The following is a 22624-nucleotide window of genomic DNA, read 5'->3' on the forward strand; positions in this document are numbered from 1 at the left end:
GGAGGAAGGAGGAGAACGTGCATAATTTGGCTGGAGCGAGCAGTGGATCTAAAACAAATATATATATTTTAAATGGTCGGGGCCTCCTCTCTCCCTCTCCCCAATTTTGCTCCGGTACCGCTCAGCCACGAGCTCTGGGCAACATTTAAAATGTCCTTCACCACTGTTTTTTTAAATTAGGCCTATTCTTGTGTATTTATTTAGCCTCCCTCCCCTACTAATCCTCGGAGATGTTGATATATTGAGTCGACTAAGAAATAGTTCACAGCCTGTGTAATTGATGGCAAGACAACGAATGAGCTCGCGTAGCAGCAACAGAGACGTTTAGATATCCATTTAAGTGTTAAAAGTTGTCCATCAACTGTAAAATGTGAGCACTACAGAGCCAGTTACAACTGCGGTAGCCTACCTGACCATCAAGATATGAGAGAAACACATTTTTTTTAACACAGTGGTTGCATATCATCAGGTTCGGTCCTTGTTCAGTAGCCTACCTGACCATCAAGATATGAGAGAAACACTTTTTTAACACAGTGGTTGCATATCATCAGGTCGGTCCTTGTTCAGTAGCCTTTGACATGTTGTTGAAATGTTGAAGCTTCTTGAAGCCTACTTCAAAACAAAAATGGTACATAGTCACAAAAGTAGATGGGGTATAACTTAAAATATCGTTTTAAACTAAACAAATGCAGCGAATTTGGAGCGCCAGTTTGTTTTTGGTGTGGAGCGGGAGAAAGGATAATGATAGCCAGAGCGATGACCCCGCTCTGTGAGCGATGACCCCGCTCTGTGAGCGATGAGTGGGATTTCCAACAGCTCAAATATTCTGGTGGTGAACAGATATGCTTATTCCTCCATGTTGAATAGGGAATACATAGCTTTATTAATGACAGGTTAAATCACACACACAAAATTTGGCGGCAAAACTTTTTGGCTCCGATTTATTTTTATTATGACCGATTTGTTTGTCAAAATCAATTTTGAAGGCCAGAAACAGGTAAGTTATATAAAATAAAATAAATTGGTCTATTATATTTTCTACATCGTTTTTAGTTTTAGATGTGTGGCCTAGTGTCTTCTTGACCCAAAATAATAACCCCCCCCCCCCCACAAACAAAATTTGATATATTTTGTTTACTCTAACCATGACAGAACTTTAACTCCTGTATAACATATTTATCTGCAACATTCAGAATGTTTCATCTCGCTGAATACACCCCCAGGCCATTGCAAAGGATGCAACTGACCAATCAGAGGGATCCTGGGCATGGTTCAGTCAGGTAACGTTTAGCTGGGGTTTTACTGACATCCTTCCACCAACCTGTTCTAATCTCAGTACAGCCTCATACTAAAAACGACCATCGGTGAGGCTAAGCAGTCCCCGTTTAGAAGGGCATCCCTCCGGAGATCTGTCGGGCCACCTGTTCCTCTGTGCTTTCCTCCTTGTCTCGCTCCTTGTTCCAGTCCTTGAGGCCCTCAGGCAGGGATGTGTCCTCATCCATGCCCCCCGTGCCCTCCACAAACTCCTCGTAGGTGGACTTCTCAGCGAACGGCCGCAGCCCCAGGAGCTCCACCATGTCCTTCTTGTCCAGCACCTCCTTCTCCAGCAGACGCTGCGCCACCTGACCAGGCAACCATTGAAGATACATTTATTATTACATTTGGCTTAAGTTTTACTTGTGTGTCTGTGTGAGACAGTGTAAGCCTATGAGTGTTTTTATGTTCTACCACCACACGTACCTTCTCCACATCGCCTTTCTTCTCAGCCAGTAGGGTGTGGGTACGCTCGTACGCCTCTCGGATGAGATTGCGTACCTCCGTGTCGATGAGGCGCGCCGTGGCCTCGCTGTAGGGCTTCTCAAGGGTCATCTCGCCCTGCCGGGGCAAGTCGAAGGACACCTGTCCCACCTTGTCATTCATGCCAAACTGCACGATCTGTAAAAAATTATGGTGTAGAAACAGAGTAACACTTTATTGGAATGTCCTAATTCAAAGGCACTTATATATGTTGTCTTGCCCAGTCACCCTCTGAATGGCACACATACACATATAATCCTTCTTTAACCCGTCTCCTCCTCTTCATCTACACTGATTGAAGTGGATTTAACAAGTGACGTCAATAAGAGATCCCAGCTTTTCACCTGGTCAGTCTATATCATGGAAAGACCAGGTGTTCCTAATATTTTGTACACTCAGTGTATGCTTCTCCCCACCGGAAACTTGAGGTCCGTCCTCATCTCTCACAGACTCTCCCACTTGAATGCATCTCTCTCATTACTGTCTCAATAAAATGCAAAATGTCATATGATAGTCCACTCTACTTCAACAACATCAACAAAAATAACTGGAATGTGACACACACACCTTAACGAGATTAGTACAACCGTCTTACCCAATCATAAACCCATTGTGTACTAGACCTGTGAAACACAAAGAAAAACACCAATAGAAATGCTAATAGATGTGGTGGTGGGGACGAAGGGGGACGGACAGACCTGGGCGTATGCACTCTGGGTGACCTTCCGGAGGTCGTCCTGGGCCCCCGTGGTGATGCGACCGAAGAAGATCTCCTCAGACACGCGGCCACCCAGCGTCATGCACATCCTGTCCAGCAGCTGCTCCTTGGTGTATAGGTACTGCTCTTTTGGTAGGTACTGGGCATAGCCTAACCCTTTGCCTCTGGGGATGATAGATACCTGGAGAGAGGACAAAATGTCAGTGGTAAGTTGAGCCTGGCAGTTATTGGTCACCCAGTATTAAATCTGGCTGATACAGGCTTATTTTTTTTTTAAAGTGAACTATCCCTTTAATATATTGCAAAGTATGCATATATTCTCTAGAGCTAGTCAGACTGACGGTTTTACAAAGCCGTCAGTATTAACATAACACATTTTCTAAGGATTGCATGGTAAAAACCATCCAACTCAGCAAAGCCAGCCGGTGTAGCGTACATTATTAGTGTTTGGATCCTGGATGTCGATTGGTTGGACAACATCTCTTGCAAAATACCATGACTATGGTATTAAATGTCATAATTCCACTGTCTCGCAGCCCAGGCAGGGAATTCATCTATCTACACATTATTTGTCCATACCACCATTTGGTTTGCAACAGTTGGCGGTTGTATGTAGATCTACCTACAACCTGTGCAACAATGTATCATTTTACAAATGCAATATCTCCCATGCCAGTAGCCCAAGAAAGAACGTAAAATGAAAAATTCAACTCCATTAATTCATTGACCAGCACAGTGCAGCCTATTTTATATTTATTAAATCATTATTTATTCAAGTTCTTGTTGCTCATCCTCATTGAATCTCTGCTAGCTAGGTACATGATAATGATTTGTTTAGTATAGTAACATCGCATGAATAGAATGATTAGCATTAACGACTGGGTCAATACAATGACCCGTATGTAGTGGTTAAGAGTGTTGGACTAGTAACCGGAAGGTTGCAAGTTCAAACCCCCGAGCTGACAAACCCCCGAGCTGACAAATCTGTCGTTCTGCCCCTGAACAGGCAGTTAACCCACTGTTCCCAGGCCATCATTGAAAATAAGAATTTGTTCTTAACTGACTTGCCTAGTTAAATAAAAGTTTTTTTTTTTTTAAATAGATGGGCAGGTAGAATATTGGTAGTGACTAGGATCTACCAATATAGAGAGGCAGGTAGAATATTGGTAGTGACTAGGATCTACCAGTATAGAGAGGCAGGTAGAATATTGGTAGTGACTAGGATCTACCAGTATAGAGAGGCAGGTAGAATATTGGTAGTGACTAGGATCTACCAGTATAGAGAGGCAGGTAGAATATTGGTAGTGACTAGGATCTACCAGTATAGAGAGGCAGGTAGAATATTGGTAGTGACTAGGATCTACCAGTATAGATGGGCAGGTAGAATGTTGGTAGTGACTAGGATCTACCAGTATAGATGGGCAGGTAGAATATTGGTAGTGACTAGGATCTACCAGTATAGATGGGCAGGTAGAATATTGGTAGTGACTAGGATCTACCAGTATAGAGAGGCAGGTAGAATGTTGGTAGTGACTAGAATCTACCAGTATAGATGGGCAGGTAGAATGTTGGTAGTGACTAGGATCTACCAGTATAGAGGCAGGTAGAATGTTGGTAGTGACTAGGATCTACCAGCATAGAGGCAGGTAGAATGTTGGTAGTGACTAGGATCTACCAGTATAGAGGCAGGTAGAATATTGGTAGTGACTAGGATCTACCATTATAGATGGGCAGGTAGAATATTGGTAGTGACTAGGATCTACCAGTATAGATGGGCAGGTAGAATATTGGTAGTGACTAGGATCTACCAGCATAGAGGCAGGTAGAATGTTAGTAGAATGTTGCACAGTACCCTGTGCAACTGGGTACTGGACTTCCTGACGGGCCGCCCCCAGGTGGTGAGGGTAGGCAACAACATCTCCTCCCCGCTGATCCTCAACACGGGGGCCCCACAAGGGTGCGTTCTGAGCCCTCTCCTGTACTCCCTGTTCACCCACGACTGCGTGGCCACGCACGCCTCCAACTCAATCATCAAGTTTGCGGACGACACAACAGTGGTAGGCTTGATTACCAACAACGACGAGACGGCCTACAGGGAGGAGGTGAGGGCCCTCGGAGTGTGGTGTCAGGAAAATAACCTCACACTCAACAAAACTAAGGAGATGATTGTGGACTTCAGGAAACAGCAGAGGGAACACCCCCCTATCCACATCGATGGAACAGTAGTGGAGAGGGTAGCAAGTTAAGTTCCTCGGCATACACATCACAGACAAACTGAATTGGTCCACTCACACTGACAGCGTCGTGAAGAAGGCGCAGCAGCGCCTCTTCAACCTCAGGAGGCTGAAGAAATTTGGCTTGTCACCAAAAGCACTCACAAACTTCTACAGATGCACAATCGAGAGCATCCTGGCGGGCTGTATCACCGCCTGGTACGGCAACTGCTCCGCCCTCAACCGTAAGGCTCTCCAGAGGGTAGTGAGGACTGCACAACGCATCACCGGGGGCAAACTACCTGCCCTCCAGGACACCTACACCACCCGATGTTACAGGAAGGCCATAAAGATCATCAAGGACATCAACCACCCGATCCACTGCCTGTTCACCCCGCTATCATCCAGAAGGCGAGGTCAGTACAGGTGCATCAAAGCTGGGACCGAGAGACTGAAAAACAGCTTCTATCTCAAGGCCATCAGACTGTTAAACAGCCACCACTAACATTGAGTGGCTGCTGCCAACACACTGTCATTGACACTGACCCAACTCCAGCCACTTTAATAATGGGAAATGATGTAAATATATCACTAGCCACTTTAAACAATACTACCTTATATAATGCTACTTACCCTACATTATTCATCTCATATGCATACGTATATACTGTACTCTACATCATCGACTGCATCCTTATGTAATACATGTATAACTAGCCACTTTAACTATGCCACTTTGTTTACTTTGTCTACATACTCATCTCATATGTATATACTGTACTCGATACCATCTACTGTATGCTGCTCTGTACCATCACTCATTCATATATCCTTATGTACATATTCTTTATCCCCTTACACTGTGTATAAGACAGTAGTTTTGGAATTGTTAGTTAGATTACTTGTTAGTTATCACTGCATTGTCGGAACTAGAAGCACAAGCATTTCGCTACACTCGCATTAACATCTGCTAACCATGTGTATATGACAAATAAAATTCGATTTGATTTGAATGTTGGTAGTGACTAGGATCTACCAGTAGAGAGGCAGGTAAAATATTGGTAGTGACTAGGATCTACCAGCATAGAGGCAGGTAGAATGTTGGTAGTGACTAGGATCTACCAGTATAGATTGGCAGGTAGAATATTGGTAGTGACTAGGATCTACCAGCATAGAGGCAGGTAGAATATTGGTAGTGACTAGGATCTACCAGTATAGAGAGGCAGGTAGATTATTGGTAGTGACTAGGATCTACCAGCATAGAGGCAGGTAGAATGTTGGTAGTGACTAGGATCTACCAGTATAGATTGGCAGGTAGAATATTGGTAGTGACTAGGATCTACCAGCATAGAGGCAGGTAGAATATTGGTAGTGACTAGGATCTACCAGTATAGAGAGGCAGGTAGATTATTGGTAGTGACTAGGATCTACCAGTATAGAGAGGCAGGTAGAATATTGGTAGGGACTAGGATCTACCAGCATAGAGGCAGGTAGAATATTGGTAGTGACTAGGATCTACCAGCATAGAGGCAGGTAGAATGTTGGTAGTGACTAGGATCTACCAGCATAGAGGCAGGTAGAATATTGGTAGTGACTAGGATCTACCAGTATAGAGAGGCAGGTAGAATGTTGGTAGTGACTAGGATCTACCAGTATAGAGAGGCAGGTAGAATGTTGGTAGTGACTAGGATCTACCAGCATAGAGGCAGGTAGAATGTTGGTAGTGACTAGGATCTACCAGCATAGAGGCAGGTAGAATATTGGTAGTGACTAGGATCTACCAGTATAGAGGCAGGTAGAATGTTGGTAGTGACTAGGATCTACCAGTATAGATTGGCAGGTAGAATATTGGTAGTGACTAGGATCTACCAGTATAGATGGGCAGGTAGAATGTTGGTAGTGACTAGGATCTACCAGTATAGAGAGGCAGGTAGAATATTGGTAGTGACTAGGATCTACCAGTATAGAGAGGCAGGTAGAATATTGGTAGTGACTAGGATCTACCAGTATAGAGAGGCAGGTAGAATATTGGTAGTGACTAGGATCTACCAGTATAGATGGGCAGGTAGAATGTTGGTAGTGACTAGAATCTACCAGTATAGATGGGCAGGTAGAATGTTGGTAGTGACTAGAATCTACCTTGAGCAGAGGGTCAGCGTGCTCCAGGTACCAGCCTGCCACAGCGTGCCCTGCCTCGTGGTAAGCTACAGTCTTTTTCTCCTCAGGTTGCAGGACCTGAGTCTTCTTCTCCAGACCTGTACATTCAACAACAGAACGTAGTTGACATACCTGTGTGACCATCGAAACAATCTGCATGACAAAGAAGGTACCAAATTCATATGGAAAAGGTTGACTGAAGGAGGTAGAACAGAAGGAGTGAGTAATCAAATGATGTTTGATCTTTGTTGCTGTGGAAAAAGTCCTGTCGATGTATCAAGCCACACTAGTTCAATTAGATCATATAGATTAGAATACATTATACTTTCAGTTGAATACATTTCAGGTGAAGTTTAATAAATCACATTACAATTGACAGAGAAGTCAAATTAGAGCACCTTGCATCTATGGTTTGCTGGTCATGACAACACAGCTTGTAAGTAGCCAATACATGTTACACAGTTTAATTTGAATTAACTACGCAAGTCAGGCCTCCCGAGTGACGCAGTGGTCTAAGGCTGTGCCACAAGAGATCCTGGTTCGAGTCCAGGCTATGTTGCAGCCGGCCGCAACCGGGAGACCCACAGGGCGGCACACAATTGGCCCTGCGTAGTTAGGGGAGGGTTTGGCCGGCAGGGATGTTCTTGTCCCATCGCGCTCTAGCGACTCCTGTGGTGGGCCTGGCGCACGCTGACACAGTCTAGTTGTACGGTGTTTCCTCTGACACATTGGTGCGGCTGGCTTCCGGGTTAAGTGGGCATTGTGTCAAGAAGCAGTGCGGCTTGGCTGGGTTGTGCTTCGGAAACACGCACGGCTCTTGACCTTCACCTCTCCCGAGTCCGTATGGGAGATGCAGCGATGAGACAAGACTGTTACTACCAATTGGATACCACAAAAAAGGGGTAAAAGTATAAAATGATAATGCCTAGTAAAAAATAAAAAAAATGTAAGTCAGTTAATTAAGAACATATTCTTATTTACAATGACGGCCTAACCCCGGACGAAGCTGGGCCAACTGTGCGCTTCCCTACGGGACTCCCGATCACGGCCGGTTGTGATACAGCCTGGGATCGAACCAGGGTCTGTAGTGACACCTCTAGCACTGAGATTCAGTGGCTTAATACGGTATGTAGCAAAATCAGGATGTGTTCCATTTGTATATGTGTGCGCTTGTGCTCACCTCCAATCACACGTTCGATGGCCTGCTCAAAGTGCTTCTGGTTGATCGAGTCCGCGAGGTGGCGAGCAGCAATCAGCGCGGCTTCATTGCACACATTGGCAATATCAGCACCTAACAAAACAGAATTAAAATTGATTTTTTTTATTTTTATAGTTAAGCCTCATCAGCATATTAAAAATTGAAAGGCAGAAAATATATCTATATGAGCATTGTAAGAAAGACCTCACAAATTCGTATTTTATTTTTGTATACAAATATCAATATGAAAATGTACAGGGAAAATGCAACATTATACAGTACAGTATGTATGTAAGCAGCAGGGTTTTCACCAGACAAGTGACCAGGAATTTTAAAATTGAACTGACATTTGAGCACTTTACTGGCCATCCATAAGCATTGGATCTGTAATGCACGATCTAGGGCGTCCACCCACGCAGCCAGCGCAAAACAATAAACAGATCATTACCTGTCCTTAAAAACAGCCTGTATTTACTTTGCCACCATGGCCTTTTTTGCCTTTACCTCCCTTATCTCACCTCATTTGCTCACATCGTATATAGAATTGTTTATACTGTATTATTGACTGTATGTTTGTTTTACTCCATGTGTAACTGTGTCGTTGTATCTGTCGAACTGCTTTGCTTTATCTTGGCCAGGTCGCAATTGTAAATGAGAACTTGTTCTCAACTTGCCTACCAGGTTAAATAAAGGTGAAATAAATTAAATATATATATATATATATATATATTTTTTTTTAAACAGCCATTATCAAAAAAACACTATTCCTTGTGTTTCAATGTGCAGCATTACAAAATGTACAGCCTATTTATTGTGTTATTGTTTTTTTACTTTCCTAAAATAACAGTTGTCCACCTCACGGTTCAGCTGTGGGATATTTGAACGCTAAATGCAGCAGGGCATTGCATATACAGACTGTAGGATATTCATATTTAACAAATAAATATAAAAAGGAAGAGAAGCTCAGGCCTAGCACCAGAGAGAGAGAGAGATATGTCTGCGGCATGCTACGACAGCAACATACATTTCATTATCCTTCTCAGACTACCGCGCCTGTTATACACATATACAGGAGGCTACATCGCAAATGTTCAAAATCAGAATCTATTTTTTAAATATTTTTTAATGAAGATAAGCATTATATTTTAAGATTTGGTGTAAACTAAAACATTCTTCCTCACCTCAAGTTCCAACTGTCGGGGTTGAATTGGTGAGACGGTGTGCAATGCCTTCATATCATAGGACTGCAGTATAACAGGCTCATAGCCACACCTTCACAAACGTTTCTAAACTCTATTAGGGCGAGTCAAGCCATTGTGTATAAGGAAAAATACGAGTAGGATGTTATATTGCGGCGAACATTACAGTTGGAACTTAAATTTGTCCAAAGAAAATGGCTCAGATTGAAACAAAACATTTACGAACTGGTTTAATAAACCTTCACAAAATTATAGAACAGGCTGTACTGCAGCAATTACTAAGAAAGGCTAGTGCCTACCGTACCCAACAAATGACAGTAATATGCTAATATTCATTTTACAACAGGCCTACTTTACAACCTTTAATCTTAAACTAAATACAGAGCACAAAATAAAGGAAAAAAACAGACTAAACTTAATTTATCCAAGGAAAATGTCTCAACAGAATGAAACAAAACACATTGTGCATATTTAAAGACTGGTTTTAATTAATAAATAGGTCTACAATAATAACAATGATATACAGTAATAGTAATACAAAATTATAAATGCGAAAAAAATAAGTTAAATTGCATCCTACCTGAATAGCGAGTTGCACGGTAGCCTGCAATTTGGCCGTGCCAACATTCTTCCCATCAGTATTAAAAACTTATCTTAAAGGAAACTCCCCTTGTATGCTTTTCACTGTAGGCATACTCTAATTTTCATTTTACTTCAATGAAAAAGGCATCACATCATCTTACATCAACAGAAGCCCAAGACTCCAATCTTGCTCTCTCAGCAGCATGCACCTAAGTCAGCGAGTAGTGAGAGGAAAGTGCTCAAGCGAGGAATAGGGATGCATGATTGGGGCGGCAGGGTAGCCTAGTGGTTAGAGCGTTTGGGACTAGTAACCGAAAGGTTGCAAGTTCAAATCCCCGAGCTGTCGTTCTGCCCCTGAACAGGCAGTTAACCCACTGTTCCTAGGCTGTCATTGAAAATAAGAATTTGTTCTTAACTGACTTGCCTGGTTAAATAAAGATAAAAAATAAAATAATGATATGCAAAATTTCACCTGCTAAAATTTCATTTATCGGCTTTTAAAAGATGTACCGTGCAGAAATCGCCTCGCCATTTCCTGGTTGCTAAAATTCTAATAGTTCACCTAACTTCAGTTTAAGTTTTAAAACAATAATAAAAGCAACTACAGTGTAGAGAATCATTGTACCCCTGTGAAAAATATTTCCCATAACCAAAAATATTATATTTTCAGCTTGTGCACAAATCCGAGAGAAAAAAAAAAAAAAACTTAAGCACAGTAATAGTGCACATAGAACTTATCTACCACTTCTTAGACTTGATTTTAATGAGAATGACAGATCTACAATTCAAATGTCTATGTGGATTTGATCAGGTCGCCCAAAAAGTGGCATATTGTAGCTTTAAATATTTTTTTTAGTGGGCAAAAGCTGGTTTTTACCAGCTAACTTAAACCCTGGTATGCAGTATATGACATAATGAATATGGTTTGTCAACAATATGTTAACAGTTTGATCATTGTAACTAGGCCAATAAAACCAATGATGGCAGTTCTGACACCATTGTCTAGGATGGCATCCCCAGTGTGCCTCAAAAACCTACCTGAGAAGCCTGGGGTGAGGGCAGCCATTTTCCTAGCGAGAGCTTCTTTGTCCATCTCTGCATCCATTTTCAAAGGCCTCAAGTGCACTTTAAATATGGACGATCTGCCTTTAATGTCAGGATGACCTGCGAAAAACAATGACAAGGAAAATGTTTAAAAGCTTTTCCACAGTTTCCTATCTTGGTCAGTCATTCCTTTTAGCATCAACTAAAAGTTGACCAATTACTACTAAAAACTAAACAAATTTCAGGCTCCTAGATAGGTTATGATATGTGACATGTTGTGGTAATAGCTTCACTATTACATGGTGGTTCATTAACAGATAATTAAAGTTGTACTATGGTTTTCCTTTATTACAGTGGATTCATATTTTCTTTTATTTTACCATATTCAACAACTACATTAAACCAGAACAGGACGAAACCCAAGCAGTACGGGGGCATATGATAAAATAAAAATATGGGCTCGTACCAATGTAAATCTGTCTGTCAAAGCGTCCGGGCCTCATCAATGCAGGGTCCAGGATGTCAGGTCTATTAGTACCTGCTAGCACTACTACATTGGTTGCCGTGTTAAACCCTGGAAAGAGAGAAAAATGGTAGGTGACAGTGTCATATGGATTCTGTTTATATCAGTGTTTCTTAATCCTGGTCGACCCCAAAGGGGTGCATATTTTAGTTTTTAACCCTAGCAACACACACCTGATTCCATTATCAGTGTTTCCCCTATATTCATTTAGCAATAGCGGGCCTAGCTCTTGTCAGTAGCTAGGTTCCCATCCAACTGGTGACAGAATATTCTAAAAATCATTAAGAAAATGTGCATTTTCCCACCAGTGGTGTGCTTCCAAACAGACACCAATCTGTAGATGTACATAAAAGTATGTAGGATAAACCTATATATTTATTTTTTACAAGATCTTAGAGAACTAACAAAAATACTTTGAGAGTGAATCAAAAATTTGGCAAGGGGGCCCCCAGTTATTTCGTTATAATGTTTGAGTCACACATACGAACAGGAAAGTAGCTTTAAAAATGCCATTACATTCTCCCAGCCCCATGAAAAGATGTGTTGAATTGCAGGAAATCAGCATTAAACCGCAGAATGTCTCTGTGGCCAAGAGGGTGGCTGATAAAAACATTGGTTGGAGAACGTGCAATTGGCCACGCCCAATACCAGGGGAAACACTGAATCAACTATCAAACCTTTAGTGGAATCGGGTGTGTAAGTGCTAGGGCAAAAACTACAAACAATGTGGACCCCTTTGGGTCTACCGGACCAGGATTAAGAAACACTCATCTAAATTATAATTTCAATCAGTAGCCAGCCAGCCAAGTTAGCTAGCCAGCCAGCCAGCCAAGTTAGCCAGCCAGCTCAGGTAGCCAGCTCGAGGCCATTTAACTGCGCTCCCTGTCCAATGTCTACAACTCCATTCATATGAAACAACAGCCTACATGTTGGTTGATCATTGTAGCCAACTTCATTCTGTAATTTTAATTCCATTCTTGCATTGAATAAAATCTCCCAACTTCACTTCCTATTTTCTCTTTCAGAAAAAATGAATACTCTCCCAAGTAATTGAATACTAAAGTATGTTCGGATATTCGAAAAACTGTGTCCATCCCTACTGTGGTGGCCTGTGTAGAGACAGACCTCACAAAATGAGTGGACTACGTATTTTGACTGGGGCATTCATTGTCCCAGTCATTGCAAAATATTGGCTGGATTTGATGAACTATACATTTTTTTTTGCCTCAAGCCTTCGTTAATTTGACCCTGAGCGATACACACCATCCATCTCGACCAGCAGCTGATTGAGGGTGTTTTCCTGCTCGCTCTGGCCACCAAAGTTCCCTCTGCCTCGCTTGCGCCCTACTGCGTCGATCTCGTCAATGAAGAGGATACAAGGGGCATTCTTACGGGCCATGACAAACAGATCTCGAACCTGGAAAGCACAAAGCAGGGAGAGAATAAAACGCAGAGTACATTAGGCTTTGGCGTTACACCGTGTATAGGCTTGGGTGGTACACCCTATATACCGTATACCGAGGTATTTGGAATTAGCCACGGGATGGTTTTTCAATACTGTTGAAACTATTTCTTTAAAGTTTAATAAATCTTAATATTTGCAGCTACGTTTTTATTAAGTAAATACCTGCAGTCAACTTGTGCAAAACGTTAGGAGATAATAATAAATAAATAAATATTTTTTTTAAAAAGCAATCTGCTTTTTTATTTAACTAGGCAAGTCAGTTAAGAACAAATTCTTATTTTCAATGACGGCCTAGGAACAGTGGGTGAACTGCCTGTTCAGGGGCAGAACGACAGATTTGTACCATGTCAGCTCGGGGGTTTGAACTCGCAACCTTCCGGTAACTAGTCCAACGCTGTAACCACTAGGCTACCCTGCTGCCTCTGCCGCGTTCTTCATTTCACCTGCCACATTATGAAGCTGACCGGTTGTCCCCAGTCACAAGTTCTTGTTTGCAAGTACACAACGATGAGAGACCAGAGTCTTGGAAGTCCCTCATCATTGTGCAGCACGCACTAGGTTATCTAGTTACAGAATGGAATTCACAACTAAATGTTTGCCAGCTAGATATATCTTAGAACTAATAAGTTAAACTTTCTAGAAATGTGCTAGATGCTCTGCAGTTGTGCATTTGGTTTGCCAATTTAGTACCTAGTTATCTAACTAAGCGGTTAGCTTCCTGCAATCAAGCTCCTCTATTGGTAACAGCAGAGAAACCCCTCCTGGATCAAGAGCCATACTGTCTAATATTTGTTTTGTGCATGCAGAAAATAAAAAATGTATTTTTTTTAAATTTTTTTACATGTACTTTTTTACATGTACTTGTTTGCATTGCTAACCTTCGGATAAAAAAATAAAAAAAGATCGCCCCTCGTGTTCAGTGCCGGTATTACCCAATATACTGGAACGGTATAAAGGTCGGTATGCAGGTAAGACAATCTGGATACCGCCCAAGCCCATCACTGATATTACTTTGAAACTGGAGTCCTGCTTCAGAAATCTTCCAATCGAGAGCAAGACGCAACTGTCAAGAATTGTGAGTATGAACATTAGGACATGGCTCCACTTGGCAAGGCTGACAGGACGGGGAACTACCGGGCGGGGCGAGGCACTACCGGGCGGGGCGAGGCACTACCGGGCGGAGCGAGGCACTACCGGGCGGAGCGAGGCACTACCGGGCGGGGCGAGGCACTACCGGGCGGAGCGAGGCACTACCGGGCGGGGCGAGGCACTACCGGGCAGGGCGAGGCACTACTGGGCAGGGCGAGGCACTACTGGGCGGGGTGAGGCACTACTGGGCGGGGTGAGGCACTACCGGGCGGGGCGAGGCACTACCGGGCGGGGCGAGGCACTACCGGGCGGGGCGAGGCACTACTGGGCGGGGCGAGGCACTACTGGGCGGGGCTCGTCAGGGCAGGTAGATGTGAAAGAATTTGATGGCTGTTCTTTCCTTTTGTCAGGTGGACATTCAAATGAAAGAGCGTTGGAACACAGTTAAGCTTTGATGAAAAAAAAATAAAAAAAATTGACATGGTAAAATGAACAATACATTATGCAATCAATCAGAAATGTCCATCAACCCAAAGTATACTGACACCAAGATCCACAGTGTTGTCACTTACCCTGGCGGGGCCCACGCCCACAAACATCTCCAGGAACTCTGAGCCATTTACGGTGATAAAGGGGACGTCGGCCTCTCCGGCGGTGGCCTTGGCCAGCAGGGTCTTCCCTGTGCCAGGGGGTCCCGTCAGGATGGCCCCCTGTGACATAGAAGAGTATGACCTGGGTGATGTTCCAGGATGTCGGTTTTGCAGTCATGCTGTGCATCCCAGAAGACTGCTATAACATATTGACCCTCTGGAACATGCTCATTGCTTACTTACTCCTAGAAATACCCCCCCTGCCCCTATCAGATTATTTTTATTTTATATGTATAGGCAATATGGTGGTAGCTCCACCTTGCCCTATGATAGGCTAAGTGGAATTTTCACATATTGTTTATCCTTATAAGCAAAGTTCTCTCCTGCTGGCTCACCTTGGGGATCTTGGCGCCCAGGTCCTGGTACTGCTTGGGGTTCTTGAGGAAGTTGACAAACTCCATGATCTCCAGCTTGGCCTCCTCGCAGCCTGCCACGTCCTTGAACTTCACGTCGATCTCATCGCGCAACACCTTGGCCGTTGTCTCGCTGACACTGAATAGTCCTCCCATGCCCCGGCCGCCCGGTCGGCCAGCTCCTGCTGGCCCCCGTCGCAGCATGAAGAGCAGGAAGCCGATGATGAGCACGGTGGGCAGCATGCTGAGCAGGAACGACCTGAGGGGAGAAGAGAGGTGTGCTACTGGGATTAGAGCTGGGCCGTGTTCCTAACGGAAGCTTTAAAAGATGAACCCTACTCTGCTCCCCTCCATTTTAACCCCTTGTGCTAAAAGCCCTGACGAAGGCCGTGAGGCCGATACGTAAGCTCATTAAAGATCAGTGATACTATCAAGAGCAGTGTGCGGTTTCCTTTTTCCTTCATCTTGTTCAACTGTTGCCATGCACCTGCAAATTAGATTGCTCAGATGCGCGAATGCCTTTTGAATTTTCCCGACGGTAAAGGAAAAAGGAGCATTTCTTATTAAAGGTGATCTCTTCCCATTTCAGTCAATTTGGTGTCCAACTTACCCGTCGCTTTCAGCGGAGTACACCACTGGCAGACGGTTCTCCCCCTCGATACCCATCTCATACTGAGCTGTCTCTAGGTTCCGCTCAAACGTGTCCACGCTGCCGATGTTGAACCACACGTATTGCTGGGTACCAAAATATAAACCACTCATTACTACCTTTGTTCTAACAAGTGAGGAAGAGAACACATGCATAATATAAAATAAAAAATAAATAAATATATATATATATATACACACAAATATTTTACTTACTCCATCAACTGGAGTCTTTCCGGGTGTAAATACCACTTTCACATAGCGCTTGTTTATTACTTCCAATCTGTCAACCTAGAGAGAAAAAGAAAGATCCAAATTCAAGTCCCCGAATGTGAGACGGTCAAATCATCAGATTCACACCATACATCAAGCAAACTAACATCTAACCTCGAGCCTTAACACGCAATTTTATATTGTTAAAAATTACACACCATTTTCCTATCAATGATACTAATAGAATACTTACGACGTCTTTCGAGAGGTAGTTATTGACAAAGTCTTTCCAAGTGACCTCTCTCCCGCCTTCCCGTAAAAAAAAGAAATATGTAACCATGGTCCAAAATGCAGCCCCACTCAGGAAGTACATACGGAACTCCTTATCGTCCCATGGCACGTCACCCTAAGGATAAACACGTTGCGGAAGAATTTGAAATAACAACCAATTTCATCGTATCGTTTTGTCTCATTTGCTCTGTTTGTACTGTACACTATATTGTTGTTATGGGATTTTTATGAATAATGACGAAATAATGTATACATTTAACCTATAACTATAACTAAACAGAACACTACTATGTTACTGTACAGATGTATGAATCTTATTATAATCATAATACAGAATGTAATGTGTGTAGTTTTAGTCAAGAATTAGAACAAGGACTTTCTGTTCCTTGTTAGAAACTAATGGAGCTATCATCAGACCGGCTGGAATGCTGTGATCCTTACAGGACATTCTGTCTCGACCCAGGGAGGGGAGAGACCTTGGGCTTGTCGTAGATTGTTTAACAGGTGGCAGACAATGTGGGAAGGCTTGTGAACTTTATTGACATTGTATCCGAGAGGAGGAGAGACATTTATGACGAAATGTGAGGTATATAAACTAATGTACATGGTATTATGAGGAGAGCTCTCGGAAAATAAACGCTACTGATTAATTTTCAGACTGGTCTCTGTCCATTTTATGCAAATAAGTATCTTACAAATTCTTAGAAACGGACAGTGTTTTAATTGAATTGGTTAATGAACATATCGGAGTTAAATTCCTCTAACAATTGTCTTGTTGGGTTTTGTTTACAACAGTTTAGCATTGACATGATGCTAACAGTAGTGAAAAATAATGGTATGAGTGGTAAGACCTTGGTTAGCTCCAAATACCCAGATCATTAAGTCAACTTCCGACCAGGTTTCAGGTGTCGATTCTCACCTTTTGTAGCCGGCTATACCAATGGGACTCATCCTTCCTGCCTCCCCTTTTTCCTCCTCCGCCTGAGGCCCCACCTCCTCCTCCTCCACTAGATCTACCAGTGGCCTTCTGTGCATTGGTAGTTGGCTTGGCCTCTGAGAAGGCAGATAGACACATCAGTTTTCAGCCTAAAACCGAAGTCAACCCTCTGTTTAGAACTTGGAATTGGTGTAGTGCAGAAGTAAACAGAGGCTTCCATAGGTATAATTTACATGATGACATACCTCATCTAAATACTGGAAAAGTGAACATTTTCTTAATCAACACATACAGTGCATTTGGGAAAGAATTCAGACCCCCGTGACTTTTTCACCATCTTGTTACATTACGGCCTTATTCTAAAATTGATTCATTTGTTTTTTCCCCCCACAATCTACACACAATACCCCATAATGACATCACAATACCCCATAATGACAATGCAAAAACAGGTGTTTAGAAAATGTATAACAATTCAATAAAAAAATATCACTTTGACAAAAGTATTCAGACCCTTTATACTCAGTACTTTGTTGAAGCACCTTTGGCAGCGATTACAGCCTTGAGTTTCTCCCATTCTTCTCTGCAGATCCTCTCAAGCTCTGTCAGGTTGGAGGGGGGAGTGTCGCTGCACAGCTATTTTCAGGTCTCTCCAGAGATGTTTTGATCGGGCTCTCGATTTACCACTCAAGGACAGACTTGTCCCGAAGACACTCCTGCGTTCTCTTGGCTGTATGCTTAGGGTCGTTGTTCTGTTGGAAAGTGAACCTTCGCCCCCAGTCTGTGGTCCTCAACCCCCCCAGAGCAAGTTTTCATTAAGGACCTCTCTGTACTTTCCCTCGACCTTGACTAGTCTCCCAGTCCCTGCCGCTGAAAAACATTCCCACAGCGTGATGCTGCCGTAGGGATGCTTCCCCGTAGGGATGGTGCCATGTTTCCTCCAGACGTGACGCTTGGCATTCAGGCCAGGCCATTCAGACTTCAATCTTGGTTTCATCAGACCAGAGAATCTTGTTTCTCATGGTCTGAGAGTCTTTAGGTGCCATTTGGCAAACTCCAAGCGGACTGTCATGTGCCTTTTACTGAGGAGTGGCTTCCGTCTGGCCACTCTACCATAAAGGCCTGATTGGTGGAGTGCTGCAGAGATGGTTGTCCTTCTGGAAGGTTCTCCCATCTCCACAGAGGAACTCTGTCAGCGTGACCATCAGGTTCTTGGTCAACTTCCTGATCAAGGCCCTTCTCCCCCAATTGCTCAGTTTGGCCAGGCAGCCAGCTCTGAGAAGAGTGTTGGTGGTTCCAAACTTTCATTTAAGAATGATGGAGGCCACTGTTCTTGGGGACCTTCAATGCTGCAGAAATGTTTAGATAAACCATCCCCAGATTTGCTCTGACATTCACTGTCAACTGTGGAACTTTATACAGACAGGTGTGTGCCTTTCCAAATCATGTCCAATCAATTGAATGTACCACAGGTGGACTCCAATGAAGTTGTAGAAACATCTCAAGGATGATCAATGCAAACAGGATGCACCAGAGCTCAATTGAGTCTCATAGCAAAGGGTCTGAATACATTAATACATGTGCAAAAAGGTCTAAAAACCTGTTTTCGCTTTGTCATTATGGGGTATTGTGATGTCATTATGGGGTATTGTGATGTCATTATGGGGTATTGTGATGTCATTATGGGGCACTCCTCGTTTATTTGTATTTTTATGAGGATTGTTTTTTATTTAATAGATTTTAATATAAGGCTGTAAGGTAACAAAAGGTGGAAAAAGGGAAGGGGTCTGAATACTTTCCTAATGCACTGTAGTGTTCAGTAGGTCTTAGCCAGCTAACGACAGGACGAGAAAGTATATTTTGTCAGTGGCTTAAATTACCTTTGGCTTCTCCACTGGTTGGGTTGGATTCACTGCTCTTCGGCGCACTCTTCGGACCATTGGGGAAATATTTTTCAAATCCTGTAGTAAGAACACCAAACTTTAGAGCGCACAAAATCATAAATGAGCATGAAAAACTTCTCTCATTTTAATGACCCATAAATATATGCTTCGTTTGATATATAATCAGAAAGAATGGGAATCTGCTAGATGAATAGAGTGAATGTTGAGGTACATACCTTTTGGTGGTTTGGAGCAGAGTCTTTGATAGGCACCTAACACATGTTCAAACAGAGTCCTCCTTTCAAGTACTATCTGGCTGTCTACTTGGCTGGAGACCTTGAAAATGAAAGATGACAATCAACATAACATATGCCATTTAGCAGACGCTTTTATCCAAAGCTACTTAGTCATGTATGCATTCATGTTATGTATGGACGATCCAGGGCTTCGAACCCACAACACTGGTGTTGCAAGCGCCACGCCCCATCAACTGAGCCATACATAATACATACATAACCTGAATGCTTGGAAAAAATAATGTTGCACTAAATAAATGCACTTTTTCCTCAACTCCATCCGTGGGCACCACCGTCCTTTTAAACGTTTTGATCGATTCAAACAGCAGCACACCTTCAACTGCGTCTAGTTTTTAAGCCATTGGTGTATTTAAGTAGTAGTGTTAGAATAGTTAGAATTGAGAAACACGGGCCTCCCGAGTGGCGCAGTGGTCTAAAGCACTGAATCGCAGTTGCTAGCTGTGCCACTAGAGGACCTGGTTCGATTCCAGGATTCCAAACCTCTCCCGAGTTCATATGGGAGTTGCAGCGATGGGACAGGACTAGAGGTTGACCGATTAATCGATCATTTCCGGATTCAACCATATTAATGACCAAAGGCTCGTATTTCTGTGTGTTATTATGTTATAATTAAGTCTGATTTGATAGAGCAGTCTGACTGAGCAGCAGCAGGCCCGTAATCATTCATTCAAACAGCACTTTTGTGCGTTTTGCCAGCAGCTCTTCGCAGAAACACAGATGTTTATGACTTCAAGCCTATCAGCCTAATGGCTGGTGTAACCAATATGAAATGGCTAGCTAGTGAGCTGGGTGTGCACTAATACTGTTTCAAACGTCACTCGCTTTTAGATTTGGAGTAGTTATTCCCCATGCGCTGCAAGTGCCGTGGCTTTTGTGGAGCGATGGGTAACGCTGCTTCGAGTGTGGCTGTTGTCGATGTGTTCCTGGTTTGAGCCCAGGTAGGGGCGAGGAGGACGGAAGCTATACTGTTACACTGGCAATACTAAAGTGCCTATAAGAACATCCAATAGTCAAAGGTATATGAAATACAAATGGTATAGAGAGAACTAGTCCTATAAATACTATATTAACTACAAGCTAAAACCTCTTACCTTGGAATTTTGAAGTCTCAAGTTAAAAGGAACCATTAACTTTCATATGTTCTCATGTTCTGAGCAAGGAACTTAAACGTTAGCTTTTTTTCACATGGCACATATTGTACTTTTAGTTTCTTCTCCAACACTTTGCTTTTGCATTATTTAAACCAAATTGAACAGGTTTCATTATTTATTTGAGGCTAAATTGATTTTATTGATGTTTTATATTAAGTTAAAGTGTTAATTCAGTATTGTTGTAATTGTCATTATTACAAAAAAAATATATATACATATATTTTTTAATCGGCCGATTGATCCGTATGGCTTTTTTGGTCCTCCAATAATCGGTATTGAAAAATAATAATCGGTCGACCTCTAGACAGGACTGTAACTACCAATTGGATACCATGAAATAAAATATAAAATATTTGAGAAACCCTTGTCTTTACTTGAGTACTACGTATAGAAACCAAGTGCATGTGAAAACGTCATGGAATACACTTCAGAAATATTGCACCATTACATTTTTTGTTGGTGCGCCTACTGTCATTTCTCAGAGTAACACTACAACAAAAAAATAGGTAGAGATTAAAAAAACTGAAGCATCATTAGCTAGTTTAACGATCGCTCTGAAATCTTAAAAATTCCCTGAACTGTCAGTTGAACAACATTCTGACCACACTGGCTGCATTGCAAAATAAACTTACACATACATCTTATTCAATCATTTCATCCAAATTGCTTGCGGGCGTCTGCATAGCCAGGCGCTATAATAAACATTGGTTCTATCAACTTGGTTCTATTTTAGACGCTCAATGCGCTACAAGTCCTTCCTCCTCATTGTTTTTTAGGAGCATAACCCCGCTTAGGTGATTTAATTAAAGATGAACGAGGTCCAGACTCCAATCCAGCAGGTTGCAAACACCACATAAAATAGAAAAAAGACCTTACTAGGAGAGATCACTTTTTAACTAACTGGGTTTTCCCCTTTCATCTGTAGATTAACTGTAGGAGTAGAGAACACACGATTTTGTTTGACTCAAAATGGGTTGATATTCTACAAAAGATCCAGCAAGAAAGGGGACAGTGTACATATCAAGTAAAATAACAAGCCAATGTATATATATCCCATGACAAATTAGCTAGTTAAATGTCCATGAATGTTTCATATGCTTTTCGACCTGTCCCCAAATTAAATTAATTCGTTCAGAGTTCTTTGTGATCTTTCCATCTGCGTGTCCTGATCGCATCTGGTGTGGAACGATACAAATCACCACGCGTAGTCCGTATTTTAACATTGGCGAATGCAAATAGTCACTACACGTGTATACATAACGTTACCTAAAATAGCTAGACATGTTGTAACGTTAGTTTAACACGCGATAGTTGACTAGCTAACGTTAAATAACAATTTAATTCATCATGTAATCTCGCCCTGTGTTATCCAACCACGGCAATGTCATTCGCAGGCCTGTTCTGCTAGGTAGAATGACAGGTTGTTTTGTTGGGCAAAATAATGTTGGATTATGACAGTTATCTAGATTTCTACACACAAACCACATGTAAAGACTACCTATTGCCAAAACAAACTCGTAATGCCTTGTCATGCAATGAGAATCGACTAGCGCTGTTTGTTTTGATGTTGTAACGTCGTTAGCTAGATTGCAACTCACCAGTCGTGCACCGTTAACGTGAGTTGTTCTGACGTTTGGAGGCAGCAACATTTTGAATAGATTCCTGCCACCTCTTGACAAGCGGAGGTATCGGTGAGCCATTCTGACTTGTTACGTTGACACCTTGGTTATTCTAACGGATAAATTTTTTTCATAAAGATTTATCACAAAAAAAAAATGTTTTGAAGACTTATCTCATACATGCACTATCCCATCCCATTACAAGAGCCGCCATTATTTTTTCCCTTCAACATGACGTAATGACGCAGCGCTTCTCTTGTTCTTTTACGGCAGACTACACCTAATTTGGTTTATAGCCGCCACCTACTGTACTGGTAGTGAACGGAAGAAAAATAAAATCCATTGCGAAAAAGGAGGGTTATAATATCACCATCATATACAAAAAAAATACATTTCTAAAATAAAAAAAAGCCCCACCCCACTCCTTCAGTGATAAAACAAATCACATCCCTACACAGGCTCAGGGGCCTGTGTAGACCGAGCATTCATAGACAAGATTCCTTGTAATACCTCTGCTGTAAAATACATTTAAAAAACATTCAGCCGCACTCACAATGCCTGTTTTCTCAGATTTCTT

At 42.4% G+C, this 22624-nt stretch overlaps 1 protein-coding gene across 1 annotated transcript; it reads right to left on the reverse strand.

Annotated features, from left to right (window-relative positions):
• Positions 1-859: 859 nt before the first annotated feature.
• Positions 860-22298, reverse strand: afg3l2 (AFG3-like AAA ATPase 2). The gene is made up of 17 exons (XM_035787546.2): positions 22027-22298; positions 19197-19296; positions 18958-19038; positions 17060-17193; positions 16103-16255; positions 15853-15927; positions 15599-15723; positions 14971-15247; positions 14558-14695; positions 12695-12848; positions 11375-11482; positions 10903-11028; positions 8066-8176; positions 6868-6983; positions 2496-2696; positions 1741-1935; positions 860-1622 (listed from the first exon to the last, which is right to left on the reverse strand). The coding sequence occupies exons 1-17, from the start codon at positions 22126-22128 to the stop codon at positions 1386-1388; spliced, it is 2433 nt and encodes an 810-aa protein (XP_035643439.1). The 5' UTR covers positions 22129-22298; the 3' UTR covers positions 860-1385.
• Between the last annotated feature and the right edge of the window lie 326 nt (positions 22299-22624).

The sequence above is a fragment of the Oncorhynchus keta genome, chromosome 15 (genome assembly GCF_023373465.1).
Source record: "Oncorhynchus keta strain PuntledgeMale-10-30-2019 chromosome 15, Oket_V2, whole genome shotgun sequence".
In the NCBI taxonomy this organism is placed as follows: domain Eukaryota; kingdom Metazoa; phylum Chordata; class Actinopteri; order Salmoniformes; family Salmonidae; genus Oncorhynchus; species Oncorhynchus keta.